The sequence below is a fragment of the Plectropomus leopardus genome, chromosome 2 (assembly GCF_008729295.1).
Source record: "Plectropomus leopardus isolate mb chromosome 2, YSFRI_Pleo_2.0, whole genome shotgun sequence".
Lineage (NCBI taxonomy): Eukaryota > Metazoa > Chordata > Actinopteri > Perciformes > Serranidae > Plectropomus > Plectropomus leopardus.
Window position 1 is genome coordinate 9,462,022 of NC_056464.1, and position 21,646 is coordinate 9,483,667.

Below are 21,646 nucleotides of genomic sequence, written 5' to 3' on the forward strand. Positions count from 1 at the left end.
AGATTATTCATTAATTGTTAACATTTTCAGAATGTAGGCCACTTGTACTTCTTTACACCAAAAGAAAGGGAAAAAGTGAAGGCATTTTTATTGATAGGTTATAATGCAATGATTTTACTGGTTGGGTCAAAATTAGATCAAATTGGGCTGTAGGTAGCCCATGAATTCAAATGAGTTTTATATCTCTGGCCTAAGAAGGTACTGAGTCTGTAGAAACTGTCCCACCTGTAGGTCACGGTTGTGATTCTCACAAAGCAGCTGAAGAAAGCGAAGGATGGGCTGCATGATGATGATTACAAAACTCATTTCTCCCTCGTCCTGGTTCTTGTCCCCGGAGCTGGACTGGCCGTCAGCTGAGTTGAAGTGGTCCTCGGGGTCTGCTTCACGCCGGTAAGAGTTAAAGGCCTTCTTGGTGGCAGTAGAGGCCTCTAGTAGCTGCTCCCTCACATCCTCTGTCATGACCACCGCTGAGTCTCTGGCTAAACACAGAAACAAATAAGAAGGGACAAATGATGCAGTTGAAAACCGCATGAATCCCCTTTCTACTCTGGATTTGCAAACAAATTTTAATGATCTACAATTTGTAGCCTGTTTTGGCATCTTTTGCTAACAACCTGACATAAATTCATGCTTCAGATCATAGTGTGTGACCTCTGACCTTTTTTACGGACAGGGACATCTTTGTCCTGACTGTCATCATCTCTCTTCCTGTTTCCCAGGTCACTGGTATTTACTGTCACTGTGGCTTTGATCTCCAGCTGGGCCACTTTCATACGGTCATAGAAGACACGGAAGAACTTTTCTGACTTCTTGTCCTCTGTCAGACGGCAAAAGAACGAACGCTGAACACATAGGACAAAAACGAAAAGAAAAACATTATGGTTCTCATTATCTGCTAAACAGAATTTTGATAATCCATTTAATGTTTAATGTCAATAATTTTCCAAGCAAAAAAAACCCTCAAAACAGAGTTCCTCTAGTTTCAGCTTCTCAAATGATAATATTTGCTGCTTTTTTTAAATTTTATACCATTTCAGAATCTCATATATTTGGGTTTCAGCCTGTTAGTTTCTCAAAAATTAGAATTACATCGCTGTGCACTAGTTACGTCGAACTTACAGTTTACATCCACGTCTGTGAAAACACAGACGATACACATGCATTTTCAATGTGGCATCACAGACGATCTCTACAACCAGCAGAGTTTCAAGGCGGACATTCAAGATTAGAGTCAACAATTCAGCATCTGACCAAATATCGCCCCTTCTGTTCCTGTGATATGATGATGAATGATGACCAAGAAAATGTTTTTGCAAAACATTTTGATGTCACAGTGATGTTGATCTTTGACCTTTTTAAATATATAATGTCATTACCTCCTCATTATGTCCTTTTAAACATTTGTGTGAAATGTCAGAATATTTTATTAATCCTTGTGTTATGGCTAACAACATCTTTTGTAGACTTTAAAGAAATTTAATCAATGTGCTTGTGAGGTGCTGCGTTCACAAAAATAAAATGGATGTATATTTGAATTTTCCCTTGACCTATGACTATGAAAATCTTGTCTGTTCACCATCATCTAATTAGTCCAAGTGGAGGTCCAAGTGGAGTCCAAGTGGACGTTTGTGCCACATTTGAAGAAATTTCTTTAAGGCGTTCTTGAGATATCGCGTTAACGTGAATGGGACCTAAGGATGCAAAACTCAAAAACATAACATCCTGGTGTGGAGGCATAAAAAGTCATTTTAAGATGTAACCATGAAATTTCTGGGCAATCTGCGACATTTTTCACTATTTTCAGACATTTTAAAGACACAATAAGCAAAAACTGATTTATCAGTAATGAAAAGTCATTAGTTTCAGCCCTGATATGAATTACCAGTACATAGTTAACTTTACTTTCCCTTCCAAGTTTGTCTTATGTAACTGATTTAGAGTGAAGTGAACTAAGGTCAAAACGTGATGTTGGAACAGGAAACACGAACTTGAAAATCTGGTTTTATTTAAAATTCTTTGTCTTGTCTTTGCACACATACTCTGTACTTTTTTCATTGCTTAGCATGAGTAAAATGGTCTGGACTGGACCTTCACAAAACATTATATAACTACAGCAAAGCAAATCAGGATTCAGTGCGAGGTGGGAGGGTTTAAATGCTGCAGTTATTGCTGTGGAATGGGGTCATGCAAAATTGGAACACTTTCGAGCCTGCAGGCACAATGCATACACCGTGTCCCAACCCACAGGGCTGTTGTTTTGATTATGTAAGGGCTGTTATCTGCTGCAGCCTATGGAAAGGCTGCGACCGACACAAGTGGCCTCACCGCACTAACGGGGTGAAAACTGACACGAGAGGGAGAAGCCTGGCCTACTTACACAGATAGAGAAATGGAGACGGTGGGGAGCGGGAGAAGAAAAAGAGCTTGAGGCAAAAGACAGACACCAAAGAGGGAATGAGGGAGTAACAGAGAGTATGTAGGGCAGCTCTCAAAGTTGTTACATAACCATCTGTCTTTCCAGGTTAGATGTAAAACTGGGCTACTGGAGGAAACAAATAAATGATAGTCATGAGGAAAAAAGAAAAAACAAGCGTTGTTGCTCCCACTTCAAGGACGCTGTGAGGGTGTTTGTTGTATTAACAGGGTTATAGGTATTTAATGTTAAACACACCGCTAAATCGTTTCATTCAAAATTGAAAACAAGCCAATTACGTTGCCAAACACAAGTGTGTGCAGCTTATTTACAGATCAGCTTTGCAGCCCAGTTTTCTTCCAAAGGAACAATGACATAACTGTGTGCTTGTGCCCTGAAGCAGATTCCAGAGCCTTATTGTGCCCCACCCCAGCCCTCCACCACTGAGCAGCAGCCCTCCTGCACGTACACATTCTGCCAACATTCAGCAACGGGGAGATAGCAGGGTGGGAGGGGGAGCTGTCGACCAAGGCCATCACGTAATAAACAACTTGATGACAGAGTGGAGAGCACAGAGTGGAGGATTAGCTGCACTGCTGGCAACCCACTCACAGCTCACAACTCACAGCACGCCTGAGGAGGGAGGTGGGGGGAGAGTGATGGTCATTCCTGCCTGTCTGTCTCTGCTTACATAACAGTGTCCTCCACCAGGCAGGAGGAGAGGGTGAGGTAGGAGGCCCAGCAGGTTAACACACATTTATTGAACCAGGTCAAACAGAGAGAGAGAGAGAGAGAGAGAGGAGGGGGGAGAGAGAGAGAGAGAGAGAGAGAGGAGCGCGCACCCCCCCCCCCCCCCCCCCCCCCCCCCCCCCCCCCCCCCCCCCCAATTACCTTTACATAACACGCACAGACACACATTTGTACAGTACACACAAGCTGGAGAGCACATACGCTATTACGCCCACTGACTTTTACACGCAAAAGTAGGTCAGCTGTCTCCGACACAGGCACATGCCAATTTTTAAGCGACACACCCACATATCAGACATGCGGAATCACTGTATTCTTCCCTAAAAACTCAGCAACTTCACTCTTATGTAATCACGTTCATTTTCCACCGCCTAGCATTTTATTAATGTCGCCTCAGCACTGGGATATCCCAGGTTAGAGAAAGTCTCAGAGTGCAGTCGGGCTTATGGTGCACGACAGGGGTGTTTCATCTTATGGATCAGGGTTAGCTGATATATGAAATATATTTCTCTGCAGCAGAGATGAGTTTGGGTGATTAATGGCGGCTGCGGGGTGAATGTATCAGTCATGTAAGAGTTATTTATTACTGTGTGTCTGGCGGTGAAAGTCTTCACCTGTAGCAGCAGACAGATATTTTTTTAAACCTGTTTCTAAGAACTGAGCTGCATTTAGTGGATTGATTGAGTCACTGAAACAAAGACAAAGCCTCGTACATAAAGCTGGAACACCACAGTGATTAAAAAAAACAACTGCATCACACTTTCATTTTATGGTTTCTTTAGAATCGTGTGTGAGGTTACAACGAATCTGAAAAAAAACCCTAAACTTTCATGTCCTAACCACACTGCTGCTTCTGTAGTGTTTTGATGCTGGTCCCTTTACACACCCGCTGACAAAATCTGTGCGGCTGTATCAAGATGCCATCTGTGTTTTGATATCACTAGAAAAGCGGGGACCAGAGTGGCCTGATGGAGGGATGACGTGATGGATGAAGTAACGACACATGGTGGTCAAGGAGAGAATGGAGTGATAGTAACAGAGGAGGAGGAGAGAGAAAAAGCATCTCAGGGCCCCCCTGTAGTGTTGGGTAAACACAGTGCCTGTCTGTATCCATGGAGACAAACCCTTAGTGGAATGAGACGGAGAGGAGCGGGGCGAGGTGGGGGCGGACAACACTGAAAAACAAGGTCATAGCGCTTTCCCTTCTCTCCTTCCGTTCCGCCACTTGGCATCAACAAAGGGATGTTATGTAACAGCTATTTATACTCACGCTCCCTTTCCCTCTCACCCTCCCTCATGTCAGGCAGCACCGCATGCAAACCAGCTCCACTCTTCTCTGAGTTCCTTCTTTCCTTAAACCAGCCACCACTCTTGCTATTTTTCCACCTGAAATTGACTTTGTCTTCTACATTTGTCTCGTACATCGCCTTTGCAATATCGGTTAAACTGCACCTGCGATTGCAAGACTTTTGGAGGGAAACAGAACAGTCTGCTATGCGGTGACACGCCAGATGGCTGAGGAGCGAAATGTCACAAGTCGCCATGTCACAACACAGTTTACAGCTGTTTGCACTCTCTCCTAGCTTTCACAGAAGAGCAGGCATGTGACAGACGTAAAAGAGGAGCCAACAAGTCTAGAGAGCACTAAAATGCATGTACTGTAAAATCTCCAAGACCTCCAAGGACATCTATGCATTAGCTTTGCTTGACAGCAGAAAGAGAGCATGTGTGTGCGTAAACAAGTTACTGGCGTGCAATCTGCGTGGTTTATTTCAGTGCGCTATGTAGGTCATGAGTAAATAGTTAACTACGTTACATGAGCGCAAGATATCCAAGACTCAACAGGTGCTCAGCTCGGCATGTCAGATGAAGACACTGACAAAAGCCAACTGCTCTCATCCTTGGAGTGCTTTCTTGAAGAGAGCAAAATTTTCTCTCATAGTGACACTTCAAGTTCTCAGAAAAAATTTGCTTGATATATGAATTCGAACTTCAAGTTGTCCGTTTTTCAACAAAAACTTACAATCAAACTGTTCACAGTTTTTAGGAAATTATCCAGGAACTCAAAGAACGCAAATATTTGTACCAACGTGGTATATTTCTAGCACTGCATACAGAGTATTCTCCGAAAAGAAACCTCCCTTCTCAGAACAAACTTGAGAACTTGAGGGTTCAATCCCCTCTGTGTTCCCCCCCATCCCTCCTCCCTCTCTCCCCACTGCCCCAGTTCCGGAGGCCCAGCATGACCCAGTTTGGGCTGGCGAGGGAGGCGCGAGAGGAGCGGGAGAGAGGCTGGAATGTTTTGAAGGCTGAGACATTCCTCATTGTTCATTCACACAGGCCTTATGTAACGCAGACGGATCACGTGATGCAGCTCTGCGGCAGCCGTGGGAAGCCGAAGCATTATCTCCGCCACAGTGGCTTCCTCGCTCTAATCTGATTATGCAAGCCCCGTGCTTACACAACAACACAGAGGCGGACAGACAGACGGAAAGCTGGGGAGATCGACGGACACAGCAATGGACTGACAGACATGAAAAAGCCAGATAGAAATAGAGGAGTGGCTCAGGTTAAAACAAAAAGGATAAGACAATTCATTCATAGCACCAAATGCACACACGAGACAACCCAAAGTGAAGGAATTAATATTTTATAATAACTTCAAGCTGACGGACTGGCATGATTAGCAGCTGGCCGGGCCTCTGAGCCAAATGATACAGTGTTAGATATGATGGGGGAGGAGAGTCGCATTGGTAATGCACAGTATATGTGCAGTTATAGTGACACACTGACCCACATACTGTAGATCCTCTTGTAATGAAGACCATCCCTGGCACATTGTGTTCTTTTTCACCAACCAAATTGCTGATCATCTCCAGATGCACTGCTGGATAAACTGAGCCTTTCCATCGATAACAGACCATGAACTTAAAACACCGCAGATCAGTTACAGCAAGAGTAGGCTAATAGGCAAGTGTGTCATTTGTATTATTTTACTAAAACAATCAGTTGTCGCAGTTGAACTGTTGACACATGACGTCCATTCATTTCCCACATTTGGGGATTAACTGACCTGGATGGTAGTGTTTCCACCTTCCAGCAACGCAATAGCCAGGAGTATGCTTTCTTGGAAGACTCGGTCACTGGTGGTGTTCATGATGAGGTCGATGACCAGGTCAGAGGCTCCCTCTTTGTCCAAGTGACACTGAACCTCCGCCAGGCTCATTTCCCCGCGACTCAGGCCCCCAGGACCCCCTAAAGCTGCGAGACGGAGACAGCATGACAGGCCAGATCAGAATCAGATGTATCAGGTATATGATTTATGAGGTAAATACCTCCAAATGGCCATTCAGATTATATATTAAATTTAATTTAATAAAATATAGAAGCAAAACTCCTTGCAATTAAACAGGAGATAAAATTATGATTACAAATTCAGCAATTTTTAGATATTTCATAAAAAAAATACTAAAACTAACATGACAATCCCGAGTGAGACGCAGGGTGTTTAACCCTTTGAAACCAGAGCAAATTAGCTTGATTTCTTTCAAAAACATGGGGAAAAGGCAATGAGAAACTCAACAAATAATTACCCAAAAATTTGAAAAAAGAAAAAAAAGAAGGAAAAGTACAAGAAATTTACCTGAAAATTGGGGGGGACAGAAAAAAACAGAAGAAGAAAAAAAGTAAAAACAACAGCAACAACAAACAAACAAGTAACTGATCTGAAAAAGTGCTTAATTAATAATAATTTTGTAAAATCATTTTGAATATGTAATTATGGTTTTTGGACATTTTCCCCTAGCTTTTAAAAAATAATTGTTCAAATCTAAGAACTTTGTGGAACTTTTTTTTCCCCAAACTGCTCATTGCCTTTTCTTTCCATATTTTCAAAAGAAAGCTATTTGCTCAGAGTTCAAATGTTTAAATTTTAGCATAAGGGAAGTGATGACGACCCAGGTTTCAAAGGGTTAATGAGTTACCAACACAACGGTACAATGAAGACACAAAAAACATTTTGGTCTTACTTTAAGATATTGGTATGATATTACTTTGCAATATCAGTAAATGCATAAGTCTGATAAATATTGGAATCATCTACATATTTCATAATTGTTTCCTCATTATAGCCTGCAATAGAGTGTTTTTTGGTCATTTTATGAAAACAACAATAACAATAGGCAGGACCAAGTCATTGTTTATCAAGAGTCAAGTAAGTCTCAAGACAGGCAAGTCCAGAATCCCAGGTCTTAAACTGTGAGTTTCAAGTCGTACACGAGTCATAATGCACTCTTCATCAAATGTAATGCTATTTTACCAACAGAATAAGAATATATTAAATTTACAAAAATAATGAATGCTTTTACATTTTTATTTATTGTTCAAAACAAGTCTGTTGGAAGTTGTTGCGTCTTATTCTGTAATTTTTGAACTGCACATTAAACCTTCCCCCCTTTGTTCTTGGGGGAAGGTATCAAGTATTTTCAAGTCAAAAAGGTCAAGTGAAATTGCAGGTTACTGGTGTTCAAGCCGAGTCTAAAGTCATCAAAATTGTGACTCCTGAGTCTACACATCTAATAATAACAATATAACTCTGTAAACAAAAAAATCTTCAACTTATATATTTTAGGTTTTAAGTCAATTTTTTTAAATTGCAGCTTGATATTGACATTTGACACAATACTGTGCATAGAAATCCAAAATTAGGAAAAAGATCTGATTCTTCTGATAAAAAGGGCAAAACATTTACTGATCTAGGTTAACATAATGGACAGATTATTTGGCACAAACAAAGTCTAAATGATTGACTTAAACAGGCCACCACTGAGATTTCTACCTGCTGTGATACAAACCCTGTACTACCCAGTGTAACTGTACAGTTGTGTAATTCACTGTACATGACTTTGCCTGCATATTTCCCCCCCTGAGGCCTCAGCTTCAGGGTACATATGGAATTCTCTGCCTGGCTCTTGTTTCTGCAACAGGTGCAAAGGCTGTTTTCACGGGAAGTAGCAGCCAGTCACCTAGCAACAGCGAAAAGTGGAGCACATAGGGGAGGGTTATACTTCCTGTAGTCTGGAAGTTTGCCAACATCTTGGTGCACATGGGAGAGATGGTGAACCAGGAGCCTGGGTGTTTTTTTGTTTTTTTTTTCATCTGTGTCTTCAAGTTCAGTTAAAAATACAACAGTAATGTCTGGCTTATGCATCGCAACTGTATAATACGAATATTCTTACTTCAATGATAAAATAAATGTGAAAATACTGCCTTTCCTGCCAAAGCGTACAACAAGACGTTCAGGTCACTAGGTCAAGAAGGGAGTGCTGAGTTTATATGAAAAACCTAACAGCTCATACTACTGGCACCAATATGTCCTCCAAAATCTCTGTGCAGATAAAATGTTATATCATAGGGGTTACATATCAGAGCCAATAACTCAAATAAGAGGCACAAAACACCGCACAGAGATGCGTTGCTTCAGTATTTTGACTGCAGATATAGTAACACAAAGACCACGTTATCATGTGGTGATAAGAGTGTTGTGCTGTGCGTGCTCAAAGGGCAGCTCACAGCACAACTGTGGAGCTGATAACTGACTCAGGGCCAGACAGATAGAGCCCCACACTTATATAACATTATTGAGAGAACCTTGCTTTACTATGACTTCAGGGGCGGAAAACATTTTGGCTAACTAAAAGGAAGAGGCTTATCTAGACTTTGGCCCCATGATAGTATTCTACTTATTGCTGAAGGCAAAGTCATGCTTCTCTTTGGCAGAGGCTTCTAAGAAACATCAGCTAAATTAGACATGAGTGCTTACTAAACTTCACGTCCTGCTGTAAACAAGTAATATTTTTGTATTAAATTATTGCTGTTTGTTGTCTCTTCATTGACCCTAAACCAACTTAATGTGTTTACTTTTTTATACCTATGATTTTGTATTAATATATTGTTAATTGTCTTTTTATTGACCCTGAACAAATGTATATTACTTATACAGCAGCAGCTGATATCTATATAGGTAAACAGAGACGTGTAAGATGTTTGTATACACACACACACACACACACACACACACACACACACACATATATACATATACACACACACACACATATATATATACATACATATATACACACACATATATATACACACACACACGACACCTGAGATGTTTGTAAATACATACATATGTGTGTGTGTGTGTGTGTGTTTGTGTGTATATATATATATATATATATACACACACATATATGACACGTGAGATGTTTGTATATACATACATATATGTGTGTGTTTGTATATATATATACATATATATATATATATATACACACTTATTCACTGTCTTTAATTATAACTATGCTTTGGCAACGCATGTCAGATGTCATGCCAATACAGCCTGCTTAATTGAACTGCATTGAACTGAAGTGAACTGAATTAAACTGAATTCACAACCAACTTCTGTGTTTGGTGTGGAAAAGGAGCAACAACTGTCCCACCTGACTGGTTTTTGCCGGGTCCTACTGGACTGAGGGGGCCATTGCTAAATGACGTCAGGCTGTCCCTCCGCCCACCACTTCGGTAAAAGTTGCCATAGTAACGGTTCACCAGAATCTGTCTCAGTGCCTCGCCCTATGAGAGGGAAAGAAAGGGAAGGATTTAATGATGTGATGTCAGCAACAGGGAGAGATGTTGTATAACAGGGGAAGCATGCATCATCAATGATATATGGCTTAAGATGCTTATAAAGACATCAAAACACTGACATCAGAACATGATTACAACCATGCTCTGTAATCCATAATTATTGAGGAACATTGTACCAATGTTTAATTTCAAATTCATATATTCCTATACAATAAAAACTTGCAGACATAACCTTAAGTTTATTTCATTGACCTCCCACACTCCCAACACTGTTCTAGGTTTATCAGCAGCAGCAGTGACCCTGTGGTGACAATGTGAGGTCCTTGTTTTCACTTTGACAGACCTGGGGCCAGCCCTCCCACTCTGTGACTCATCCACCGTTGAGCAGTCAGCAGCACGACTTTGTCGTCGTTATGGCAACCGCAGCCCATAGCTACCTGACAGACCTCCCATGGGATAAAGTGAAGGAAATGAAAGAGTTTTGCGTGTGTGAATATGTGCAAATCATTGTCAGCTGTGGGTGGTCCATGATAGACGACGACAGCGGCGTTATGTAAGCTCCGCTGCCATAGTTATGCTTTGGAGGTCAAGATTAGTTTATGTAGGAGGAGGTGTGAAGAACACTATTCTCATCTTTTATTGGCAGGAGGTTAGTTGACTGTATGATCAGTCATATTCAGAGGATGATTCCATGGTCTCATTGGAGAATACTGCCCTTTTTCTGAGGTCTTGAGTAATGAGCCAAGTCCTTATTGTGTCCCGTCTGAACGTCATTGGCACAAACATGGCCTGCATCACTTACTGACACTGTTTAACCAGTAAAATGACTTTCAATCATGTTGTAACTTGTTGAGAAAGGTGATGAGTAAGTTTTAGGTGATGACTAATGGAGCATCATCATGGACCCAGTTCTAAATTCTTCTGGTTCAATTAAATTTTACACAGAATTCATTATACTAACCACAGATTGCCTAAAAACTCTTAAGTTTAGTGATGCCTGGAACAGATATGGTCAGTCACCTGCAAATGAGTACATATGTTTTGAACATGCCCAAATCTGACAAACATTTGGTACAACATATTTGGCACATTACAAAAAGTTGACAATATAGTGACAAATCCAAAACCTACTTTGCTAACATTTTTAGTATCTTACCTAACAAAGAGCTTTGGTATGAGTGACTCCATGCTATGGTCTTCAATTTATCATTGTTGGATCAGGATGTTATTCTGTACAACATAAAGCTGGAAAATTTACGTTCTCTCATTCAGTATATAGACACAATTTTCACTTTCAAATTCTGTTGGATATTTTTTTCAAGCTATCATATTCAGTCTCATTTTATGGTATTATGATTATTTTAAATTATGATTATGATTATGATTATGATTATGATTATGATTATGATTATGATTATTATTATGATTATGATTATTATTATTATTATTATTATTATTATTATTATTATCCCCTTTTCACTAAATAAGCTCTGGCTCTTGAAGCAGTTACAACCAGGACTCTTGGACTTGATGCTATCTATTGAATAAAGCCTGTGTTTCTGCCAGTTTTGAGCAAAAACATTGTTATAAAGGATGCATCATCAATGGAGAGCATTGCACAATGAAAAACAGAAGTAAAGAGTAGTAGTAGAGTAGAGCTGTTGAGCTATTGCTACAGATGTTTGTTTTTAACGAAAAAAATAAGCATGGACCAACTACTGATGAGACCACTTCATCCTTCAAAGAAAAGTGAGCATTGTGCTTCTGCCTTTTAGTTATATATATATATATATATATATATATATATATATATATATATATATATATATATATATATATATATATATATATATATATATACTTTATAGTGTTTTGTTTTTTTTAAGATTTTTTGGGGCTTTTTATGCCTTTATTCCATAGGACAGGTTAAGCGTGACAGGGGTAGAGAAAGAGGGGATGACATGCAGCAAAGGGCCGAGGCTGGAATCGAATCCGTGGCCACTGCTGCGAGGACACAGCCTCCGTACATGGGGCCCTCACTCTATCCACCAGGTGCCCCTCTATTTAATGCTGTTGATGCTCAAAAAAAAAACCCCAAAACAAACAAACAAACAAACAAACAAACAAACAAACAAAAACAAACAAACAAAAAAAATAAAAAATATATATATATAATATTACTACTTATCCTTATGAATTTCAAAAAATTACTATCCACCTGAAACAGATGCAGGGCTATGGTAATATAATGAGGACTGCTTGTTGGGAACATTTTATCAACAGCCGAGCAGCCGTTGAACACCTGCTTGCTAAATAATGTTCTTCTCTCTGTGATGATAATTATATATTGATGAACTCCAATCGATATTGTTCCTCTGAAATATCAATAGTAGAGCTCGACTCTTTAATGGGAACACCTGAGGCTCTGCAAGGTCTCTGCATTGCCATAAACATAAATTAAGAAAGGAGGCAGAGGGAGATATGGTGGTTATTTTTTTTTCTTGTTCTTCCTTCAGTCAAGCATTAGTCAGCTGGTGTTACTTAAAGCAATGAAGGGGAGTGATTAGAAACACAAAAAGCAGGAAAATGGTCATTTTGCATTGAAGCTGTACAGTTGCTGCATATCTAAAACTTGATATCTCACTCTGAATCTCTGAAGTGTTGAGGTGTTGGGTTGAGCTGCCATGCTGTGCATACATACCCTCTTTTGGTCCTCCAGCAGCTTCTCAGGCTGGTTCTGATCCAGCTGCTGTTCAGTGAGGAGTGTGAGCACAGTGGTCAGACAGATACAAACACAGGGTTAGTATTCATGCAGAGAATGACACAAGATCAGATTAATAACCACATTGTGTATCTGTTCAAGTGTTTCAAGTGGCCATGCAAAGGTGTGCTTGCTGTGACGTGCCATGCATTGAGTGCTCTGTTAGAAACCAGGGAAGCATTATGGCTGTGGAGGGTTTAGAGAGCTGAGATACGTGATGTGTACAGTGTTGATTATCAATGCCATTAAAGGAAAGGTTTTTTCTTTTCTTCTCTTCCCATCTAAGGTCAATACCACTCTCATGTCTGGTAAATACAGTATGAAGCTCAAGCTACAGAAGTACCAGCTGTTTAGTCTTACCAAGCAAAAAGACTATAAATGGGTGGTAAACAGCTATCCTGGCTCTAACCAAAAGGTGAAAAAAGCTTCTCAATTGACATGTCATCTCTTGTTTGTTCAATAATTACAAAAACTGAAATGTAAAATGGGTATTTCATGGCCAGGCGCAGACACTTGACTGGAGTCTCTAATAGTTATGGTGATGATAAGACCGCAGCAAGTCAACAAAGGTAATAATTTCCCAAAATGCCAAACTATTCTTTTCATATCTTGGGAAAACAGAGCAAATAACTGAAATCATACTGGAATAGTCAAGAGTGAGTAAACACCAGGTTAAAGGTCCCGAGTTTGAGCCATGTTCTGAGCCAGAAGTAACAAACAACAATCACACGTAGAACACAGAGATGTGTTACTTTCCCATGTCCATTTTCCAATTTCCTTAATGGTTCACACCAACAATGGGAACTCAGGTTAGACACCACTCTGCAGTTTCAAATTCCACAGTCTCCATGTACAGTATTCACCAAGGGGAAAAGGAAACTGGTAAAAGGCAATGCTCCACATAAATTGTTATGTAAAAAGACACACTAGGAGGGGCAGGCGAGGGGAGAGGATTGGCGAGGGGCGATGGGGTTAGACTTACATAATCAGTCCAAAAAGAAACCAGGCCACTAAACCAGTGACACAGAGCTGCTTACAGTGGCCATCTGTCACCAAAAACACAGAGGGCAAGACACAGAGCGAGTGAAAGACAGAGAGGGCGAGAGAGAAAATAACAAACACACCAGAAATAATAAACTTTGCCAGTTGAACTGCTCCCTCTCTGTCAGTCAGGGTCAAGGCGGGCATGATGTACAGTACAGTATGTATCCATACTTAGGGTGTGTTTACCTCTGGTATGTACTGTTGCTTCAGTATGCACCAAATATGGTATATAACCAGGGTTTATCTGTATAATGTTATGACTTTTGTGTGTACTTTTCGCAGGCGTGTATACAGTCACACTCATACAAGTCATACAATTGAGGTCTTTTGATAAACTTCACAAAAACGTAGCCTTTTCACTTAACCTAACTTTTTAAAGGGACAGTTCACCTTAAAAATCAAAAAAAATATTTTCGTCTTGCCATTGGTGTTATTTGTTAATTTAAATTCTTTTGGTGTGAGTTTGTTTATGAGCTTATTGTGAGCATTTTTATGTGGGAACTATTTTCATTCTTCGTCAGCTAAACTGGAATGTTAACTAGTTCAGTGCTTCTAGGTGAGCTAACAGTAGATGCACACTTCCTTCTGTGCGGTGACAGAGTTTGTGGGTGTGGTTCAGTAGGAAGAAAATAGTTCCTACATGAAACTGCTTACAACAATGTCTGTGGATTATCTTGATTAACCACGTCAAGATTTCTGGAAAGAAACATAGCTGTTGAGTTTTTTAAATATATATATTTTTGATGCTGTGAGTACCAAAAGCCGAGCGTTATCTAGTTCAATTATATTGAAGAGAAGGCAGACGTCTCTACAGCCGATATCTCCAACACTCTACAACTCACACCAAAACACTCTAGATTGAAAAACAGCATTATAGGTAAGAGGGAAATTATGTAATTATGTACCTTTAACTTCTCCTTGAACAAAAACAAAGAAACTTCTACTACTAGATGCCAATGCTACATAAAAGTTCCTTACACAGAACTGTACAAGCTGCAGTACACTCGGGACCTTGCTTATGTAGCAGGGCTAACCATGGATCAAAAAATATATTGTGTAACTGCCCTGACAAAAAAAAAAACCCTTGAAAAATCCCCTGCTTAAAAACAACAGCATCCACACAGCCCCATGCCCAACACAGAACATCTTCACCATGCGATCTTAATGGTTGTCAAACTTAAAATTGGAACTGTCCTTTAAAAACCAAATGACTTAATGACAACAAGACAGTTTCCACTTTAGTGACAATGCCATTGTTTTAGATACTCCTTTAATGGTCCTTTAAATCCTTTTTCAGTTTAAGAATTATGAGAAGTGTCTTAACCCATGAGGAACACTTAATCCTTCCGTTTATCTGAAACATTTAAATCATAAATTTGGATATACGTGGCCAGTGTTTTCAGAGCGAGAGCGTTTGTTTGGTGATGAGTGGGTGGGTGTGCAAAAGTGTAGAGACAGAGTGAGACTGTGAAAGTGACAGACACAGTGTGAAAGAAGGACGGGAAAACACAGAATACACTCGCATAAACGCTGTGAATACACTAACTCAAATGATGACATTTGAGCACATATTCTTTAAAAGCTACACTATTAAAGTTGTTGCCTGATAACAGGCAGAACTGTCAACTCCTAACACTATTTTCAACTTGAACTAGGTGGATTGGGGCTTGTTACGTATTTTAGATCACATCTCCGGTTATATTGTTAACCTTTTTTTTACAACATATGCCAAAAAATGACTGATTTCTTGATATTTTACTATCAAAATCCATCCATGTTTTTCTTCTATAAAACACAATATGACATGCGCTTATGTATACCAAACAATAATATCATGACATCCACCTATCAATTAAGATGCAACTTTCAGCCATACAGAGCTAAGATCATAGATTTATATTACTACTGGACCCAATGATGGCGCCTATTAAGTCCAGTGGAACTGCTCGCATAGTGCATATGCCAAAAAATGTTTTAGCTTCTTGGTGGTATGCAGTCCACTGAGTATGTACAGCAATGATTCTCCCACTGGCCCCATGCACAAGTACCTGCTCAGCTAAGTCAGCTAATTTAAGGCCTCCATGAATCAAACATTAATTATAGAAATAAAAATAATGAATTGACCTTGCTTGCAGTTTGAGGTCCCCTGTCAACAGACACCAATTTGTCTTTTACAGTGGTAATCTATGGGTAAAATGCTTTTTGGGCCAAAAGAGATTTTTTTGCTGTAATACCACGAGTGGCCACTGAAAGTAAAAGCTAAGTGGCTTTCCAAGGGGCCTGGCTAAGATTCATCAGTTAGCTAGCAACTGCTACATTGATGGGTCTTTGATTCCTTATAAAGCTATGTTTGTGGGCCAACTCACTAGAATTTATTTACGAAAAGTGGTGTCTGTAACAGCTCCAGATTATGCACAAAGCATTTTACAGTAGAGTGTGTCAACAACTAATGTTACATGGAGCACAAGATAGTACTATCCCATCTGTCTACAATGTTGAGGCCTCTCCATGTTTGTTATGATACAAGTTATATCCTGACTGCCTATGCTGTTTCACTCGGTCACAATATTGAAGCTAGACACTTTCAAAGTGCCGTTTCATCTTGAAGTTCATCATAACAACGGTGCCCCCAGAAATTTTTCAAACAGGTGCCAGATGGGGCCACTAAAAATCCACCCAAAACCATAACTGAATTTCAGGCATTCGCTTATGCTGTAGAAGTACAGGCTGGGGAAAAACTTTGTCTGTATGAGAGTTAAGGAATCACATACAGATATACTATACAGATTAATGTTAGTAACTATCTGATGTGCACAGACTAATACAAGTACAGTTAACATTTTGAGTTCTACAATAGTCCTGTTTTAATGTGGTTTCTGTAAAAACATGTTAAGGCATAGACACACCAAACCGACATAAGAGAACTAGCAGCGATGAAAGGCCCCTGCTGCATCGCTGTCACCATGTCATGGCTAAAAAGTTGCACATGAACACACCAAACCGATGGCCAATGAACACATTCTGCGACTGCGTGAGAGGAAATACCCCTCAATACCAGCAGACAGCGTTCGTCTGTAATAGTCCTTCAAAACAGGAAACTGAAAGATGGCCATGACGCTAGTTAGCCAGTTAGCACATTAACAACACAACCCAGTATTGAAAGAACAAAGCATGTTTACAGTGCAACAGTGAACAACAACACAATCCTTCAGGAAACATTTCTTTTAAGAGCTCTGTTATGAAGTGACTGTTCAGTGCTATTGAAGTTCAAAGGGCACCAGTGTATTGCGCATACAGGGATTACCCAGAGTGCAGTGAGGCTTGGCAGGAGAAGGCTGGAAGCCACCATGTTGTGAACGGGCAGAGTTGTGCATTAAAAGCCAGTTACACTGAGATGAAGTTTGCATCTGTTTATTGATATCTGATGATATCACATATGGAGACGAGGATAAAAGCCGACTGGATAAAAGCAGTATAAAAGCAGACTGCAAGATGACGACTGCCGTTCTGGATTAGCAAGTGAAGCTAGCCCGTTGCTAACAATGAGTGAGTACAACGTGCAGCTGTCTGACAATGACAACAACAATGTCTGTTACGGTGGGCTTGGTGGCTCCTTTTTATAGCAAGTCACAATCGTGGGAAGAATACTGTAAGATTCTGCACCATTTTTTCGATGCAAACGGCATCGAGGATGAAGAAAAGAAATGAGCTGTGCTGCTGAGTATCGGTGCCCCTACCCACGCACTGATGAGGAATCTACTCAGCCCAGCTAAGCCAGGAGATCGTTCATACAATGAACTGGTGCGACTGTTGAAAAGGCCTGATGAAAGTGTTGGTGACTATGTGGCTAAGCTGAGAAAGCTGGCGCAGGACTGTAATTTTGGTGATTCATTAACAATGATGTTGAGAGACCACCTGGTTTGTGCCATTAATGACGACAGGATACAGCAGAGCCTGCTGTCAGAGACGGAAAAAGCACTTAAGTTTCCACAAGCTGGAAGCGGCAAATAGAGACATGGTGGATTTGCATGGCATGAAAGAGCATGGTAAATGCAGCCGAGAGGCGGAATCCATGAACAAGGTAAGCAAAAATACATGTACTGTAGCTAGTAATGCCACACCCTGCTTCTACAAGCTGAGATCAGTTCCTTTTGCTATGAAGAAAGAAGTAGAGCAGGAGTTAGAGAGGCTTTTAGAAGAGAAAATCATAGAACCAGTGAAGTTCTCACAATGGGCAGCACCCATTGTACCAGTACTCAAACCAGACTCTGGATTTGTGGGGACTACAAGCTAACAGTAAACAAGTGTCACCCATTGAACAGTATCCCATCCCCAGAATGTAGAACATGATAGCCTGTTTAAATGGGGGAGAGAAGTACACAGATTAGGCATGAGCCACACTTACCAAAAGATAGTGCTGGATACAGAATCAAGAAAGTATGTCACAGTGAATACACATGGGACTTTTCACGTATACAAGGCTACCTTTTGTTGTGAGTTCCAGCCCAGCCATCTTTCAGCGTACAATGGAAGGTGTACTGCAGGGAATCGAAAATGTGGCAGTATACCTCTATGACATCAATCTAACAGGAAAGGAAGACAGAGATCACCTCCATACACTGGATCAAGCACTGCAGCAACTGGAGAAATCAGGACTACGTTTGAAAAGGAGCAACTGCCAGTTCATGGAAAAGGAAGTGACATTTGTAGGACATCAAGTGGACAAAACAGGTTTGCATCCATTGCCAGCAAAGGTGAAAGCAGAGAAGGATGTGCCAACACCCACCTCAGTGACAGAGCTTAAAGCTTACTTGGGACTTTTGAACTTCTACAATAAGTTCCTGCCCAACCTGTTAACATTACTGGCACCTCTGCACAAACTACTGAGGAAGAATGAACTGTGGTTTTGGGAGCCAGAGCAAGAAAAGGCTTTCAAACAGTCAAAAGAGCTGTTGCAATCCAGCAGTGTGTTAGTGCATGATGACAAAAACAAAGAACTGATACTGTCCTGTGATGCATCTCTATATGGCGTTGGGGCAGTGCTAGCTCACCGTATGGTGGATGGAGAGGAGAAACATAGGGTTTGCATCAAGAACACTTTCAGCTGTAGAAAAGAACTATTCCCAGCTTGATTAAGAAGGACTAGCTGTTATTTTTGGAGTACAGTATTTTCACAAGTATCTGTATAGAAGAAAGTTTGTGATTTGTACAGATCGCAAACCACTGATAAGTTATTTCCATGAGATGAAAGCTGTGCCATAGTTGGCCTCACAGAGAATAATAAGATGGGCTGTGCTGTTAAGAGCGTATGAGTATGTTATTATGTCCAGAGCAGTTACAGATAATGGTAACGCTGATGATCTCAGCCGGCTCCCACTTCCAGAGATATCATCAGAGGAAATGGTGTTAATGTTGAACCAGGAACAGAGTCCATTAATGACACCAGACCAACTTCAGAAACGGACAAGACCCCATTCTCTCAAGGGTACGTGAGTATATCCTGAGAGGCTGGCCAAATAACCTGGACAGAGACTTTATGCATTATAAACAGAGACAAACTGAGCTGAGTGTACAGGCTGGATGTGTTCTGTGGGGAGCCCGCATTGTGATACCTGAATGGAGACGAGCTCCTATGATGGAACAATTGCGTCAGTCACACCGAGGAATGAGCCGCATGAAAGGCCTGGCAAGAGGTTACATGTTGTGGCCTCAAATGGACTGTGACATTAAAAACAAGGTAAAATCATGCAAAATAAGCCTAGAACACAGAAAGGCACCTGCCTGTGCACCACTCGACCCTTGGGAGTGGCCGGAGAAGCCGTGGAGGAGACTTCACATGGATTACGCAGGTCCTTTCATGGGAAAAAATGTTCTTAGTGATTGTTGATGCACACTTAAAGTACCTAGATGTGTACCCAGTCACCTCAGCTGCATCAGCAACAACAGTAAACTGTCTGAGAAACAACTTCAGTACACATGGTATCCCAGATTGTGTCTGACAATGCCCAGTATTGTGTGAGTGAACAAACCAAAGAGTTTATGACACGTAATGGAATCACACGTTTCATCAGCGCAGTACCACCCCTCATCCAACGGCCTGGCCGAGAGAGCTGTACAAACTTTCAAAGAGCTGATGAAAATGAGCTCAGGCGAGACCTTGGAGACAAAGTTAAACAGAGCTTTGTTCAGCTACCGCGTCACTTCACAGTCAACAACTGTGGAGATGACAGTAGGGTTGAGCAATATGTTGAAATATATTCTCTGATGACAAAAAATGTCTATAGTTTTATATTATACTATATTGTTTATTCTGTTCACGTCATCTGATAACCCTTTGCCTCCGTCCACGTGGCCAAGGGGGCACAATGCATGGCACAAAAAAAAAAACCAAACATGGAGGAGCTGAAAAGCGATACTGAACAAAGGGATTCAGCACAAGACACTGACACAAACCGGGCTGCTCAAACTGAGGAGGAGCTTGTACCCAAATCAGCGGCTCCTTCTGCCTTTTGGACGTGGTTTGGGTATGAAAAGTCAGGCACAGAACTAGGGGTGGGTGAAAATATGAATATACTCGATGCATATAATTTAACATTATAACAGTATTTTCTTTAACTTTATTATAACAGGAATTTATGTAACTTTATTTTAAGGCAGTACCTACTTTATTGGCAACTGTAGCTCATGTAGTAATTTTGCATTTTAGTAGTTTACAGAAGTTTTGAAAAGCTTTCAAAATATCAAGACATATAGTCTAGTCTAAAAATATCTTGATATTATTTTAAAGCCATATTGTCCAACCCTTGTGGCAGGACTGGCATACAGTTTGTAGAAATACATCTTGTATGAACTTTGCGGGCAGAATTTATGTGTTTTCAGAAACAAATGGTAAACAAGCAAACAGAATAGTTACCTTACAGCAAACATTTCCTGTTAGTTAGCAGACATGGCCATAGTAAAGAGGCGTACAGTAGACAGTGATGGCCCGCGATGGAAAGTTGAATACTTTTTCACTGAATGATAAAACAGTTGCATTTGTCCCATTTATATGGGATTTTTTATAACCCATTTGATGCCAGAAGCAGGTGGCCTCCAAGGTTTTTTTCACATTATCTAATGTGGCCCCAATTAAAAAAGGTCTGGACACCTCTATTTACGTTGTTCAGTTTGTATCTTAAAAAATAAGCATGCCACAGCCTTTTACAGACAGTTATACTGGCCTTCAATTGTTTTTGGCCGCAACTGGCCTTCTGACTCCACACATCATCTTTTTATTATTATTTATGCTTATAACTATAACTCAGCCTTTCGTATCTTCCTTATACTTTTAGCACATTTGTTGAGGAGCAAATCTCAAAGCTTATGACTACTCTGCTTTGTACTTATTTTGTAGTCTTGACTTGAGACATATGACTTGGATTATTCTGTCTCAAGACTCTAAAGTCACTTTTTACAAGCACAACAACTGATTTAATCTTGCCTGAAGACAGCACAGTGGGTCAGAGTTCAACCACAGGTCAGGGAGGCAGACATACAGACATACATACACACACAGACACACAGACACACAGACACACACACACACACACACACACAGGAGGAGCAGCGTCCTCCATAAGTCTGTAGACATGGCCTCACTGCCACCACGTCAAACCACAAAGCAACATGCTGATCAGAGTAGATCAGTGAAGCTAATCGTCCCCAGTCTGACCAAAGACACCACAGGGTAACCCCTCATAGCTGCCACATCCGCCCTGACTACAGTGCATTCCACAAAACTGGAAACTCCCCGGGGCAAACCCCTGATCAGTCTCACACCTTTCAGCCCAATATGTGCAACCACACACACACACATGTACAGAGAGTACATTCTACTTTATGTTTCGGTGTTTTTTCAAAAAGTGCGTAAATAAACACATCTTTGTGTCTTTGCAGGCTCAGACTGAGTCATGTTTGAACCAGCGGTGGATGATATGAACGCTGGGGTTTACCACTCGGCTGCTTGTTATGCGCAGACAGAAAAT

The 21,646-nt window shown here is 40.7% G+C and overlaps 1 protein-coding gene across 3 annotated transcripts in view; it reads right to left on the reverse strand.

The window, feature by feature from the left end:
- Positions 1-21,646, reverse strand: part of LOC121952968 (inositol 1,4,5-trisphosphate receptor type 1) — a 109,636-nt gene that overhangs the window by 35,141 nt on the left and 52,849 nt on the right. For 2 of the 3 annotated variants that reach the window (XM_042499869.1, XM_042499861.1), the window contains 5 exons: positions 12,519-12,566; positions 9,670-9,802; positions 6,237-6,424; positions 659-842; positions 226-479 (listed from right to left, as the gene is read on the reverse strand). In XM_042499869.1, coding sequence (XP_042355803.1) covers positions 226-479; positions 659-842; positions 6,237-6,424; positions 9,670-9,802; positions 12,519-12,566 — 807 coding nt within the window. The remainder of the gene's footprint in view (positions 1-225; positions 480-658; positions 843-6,236; positions 6,425-9,669; positions 9,803-12,518; positions 12,567-21,646) is intronic. The other variant, XM_042499877.1, reaches the window with a different exon arrangement.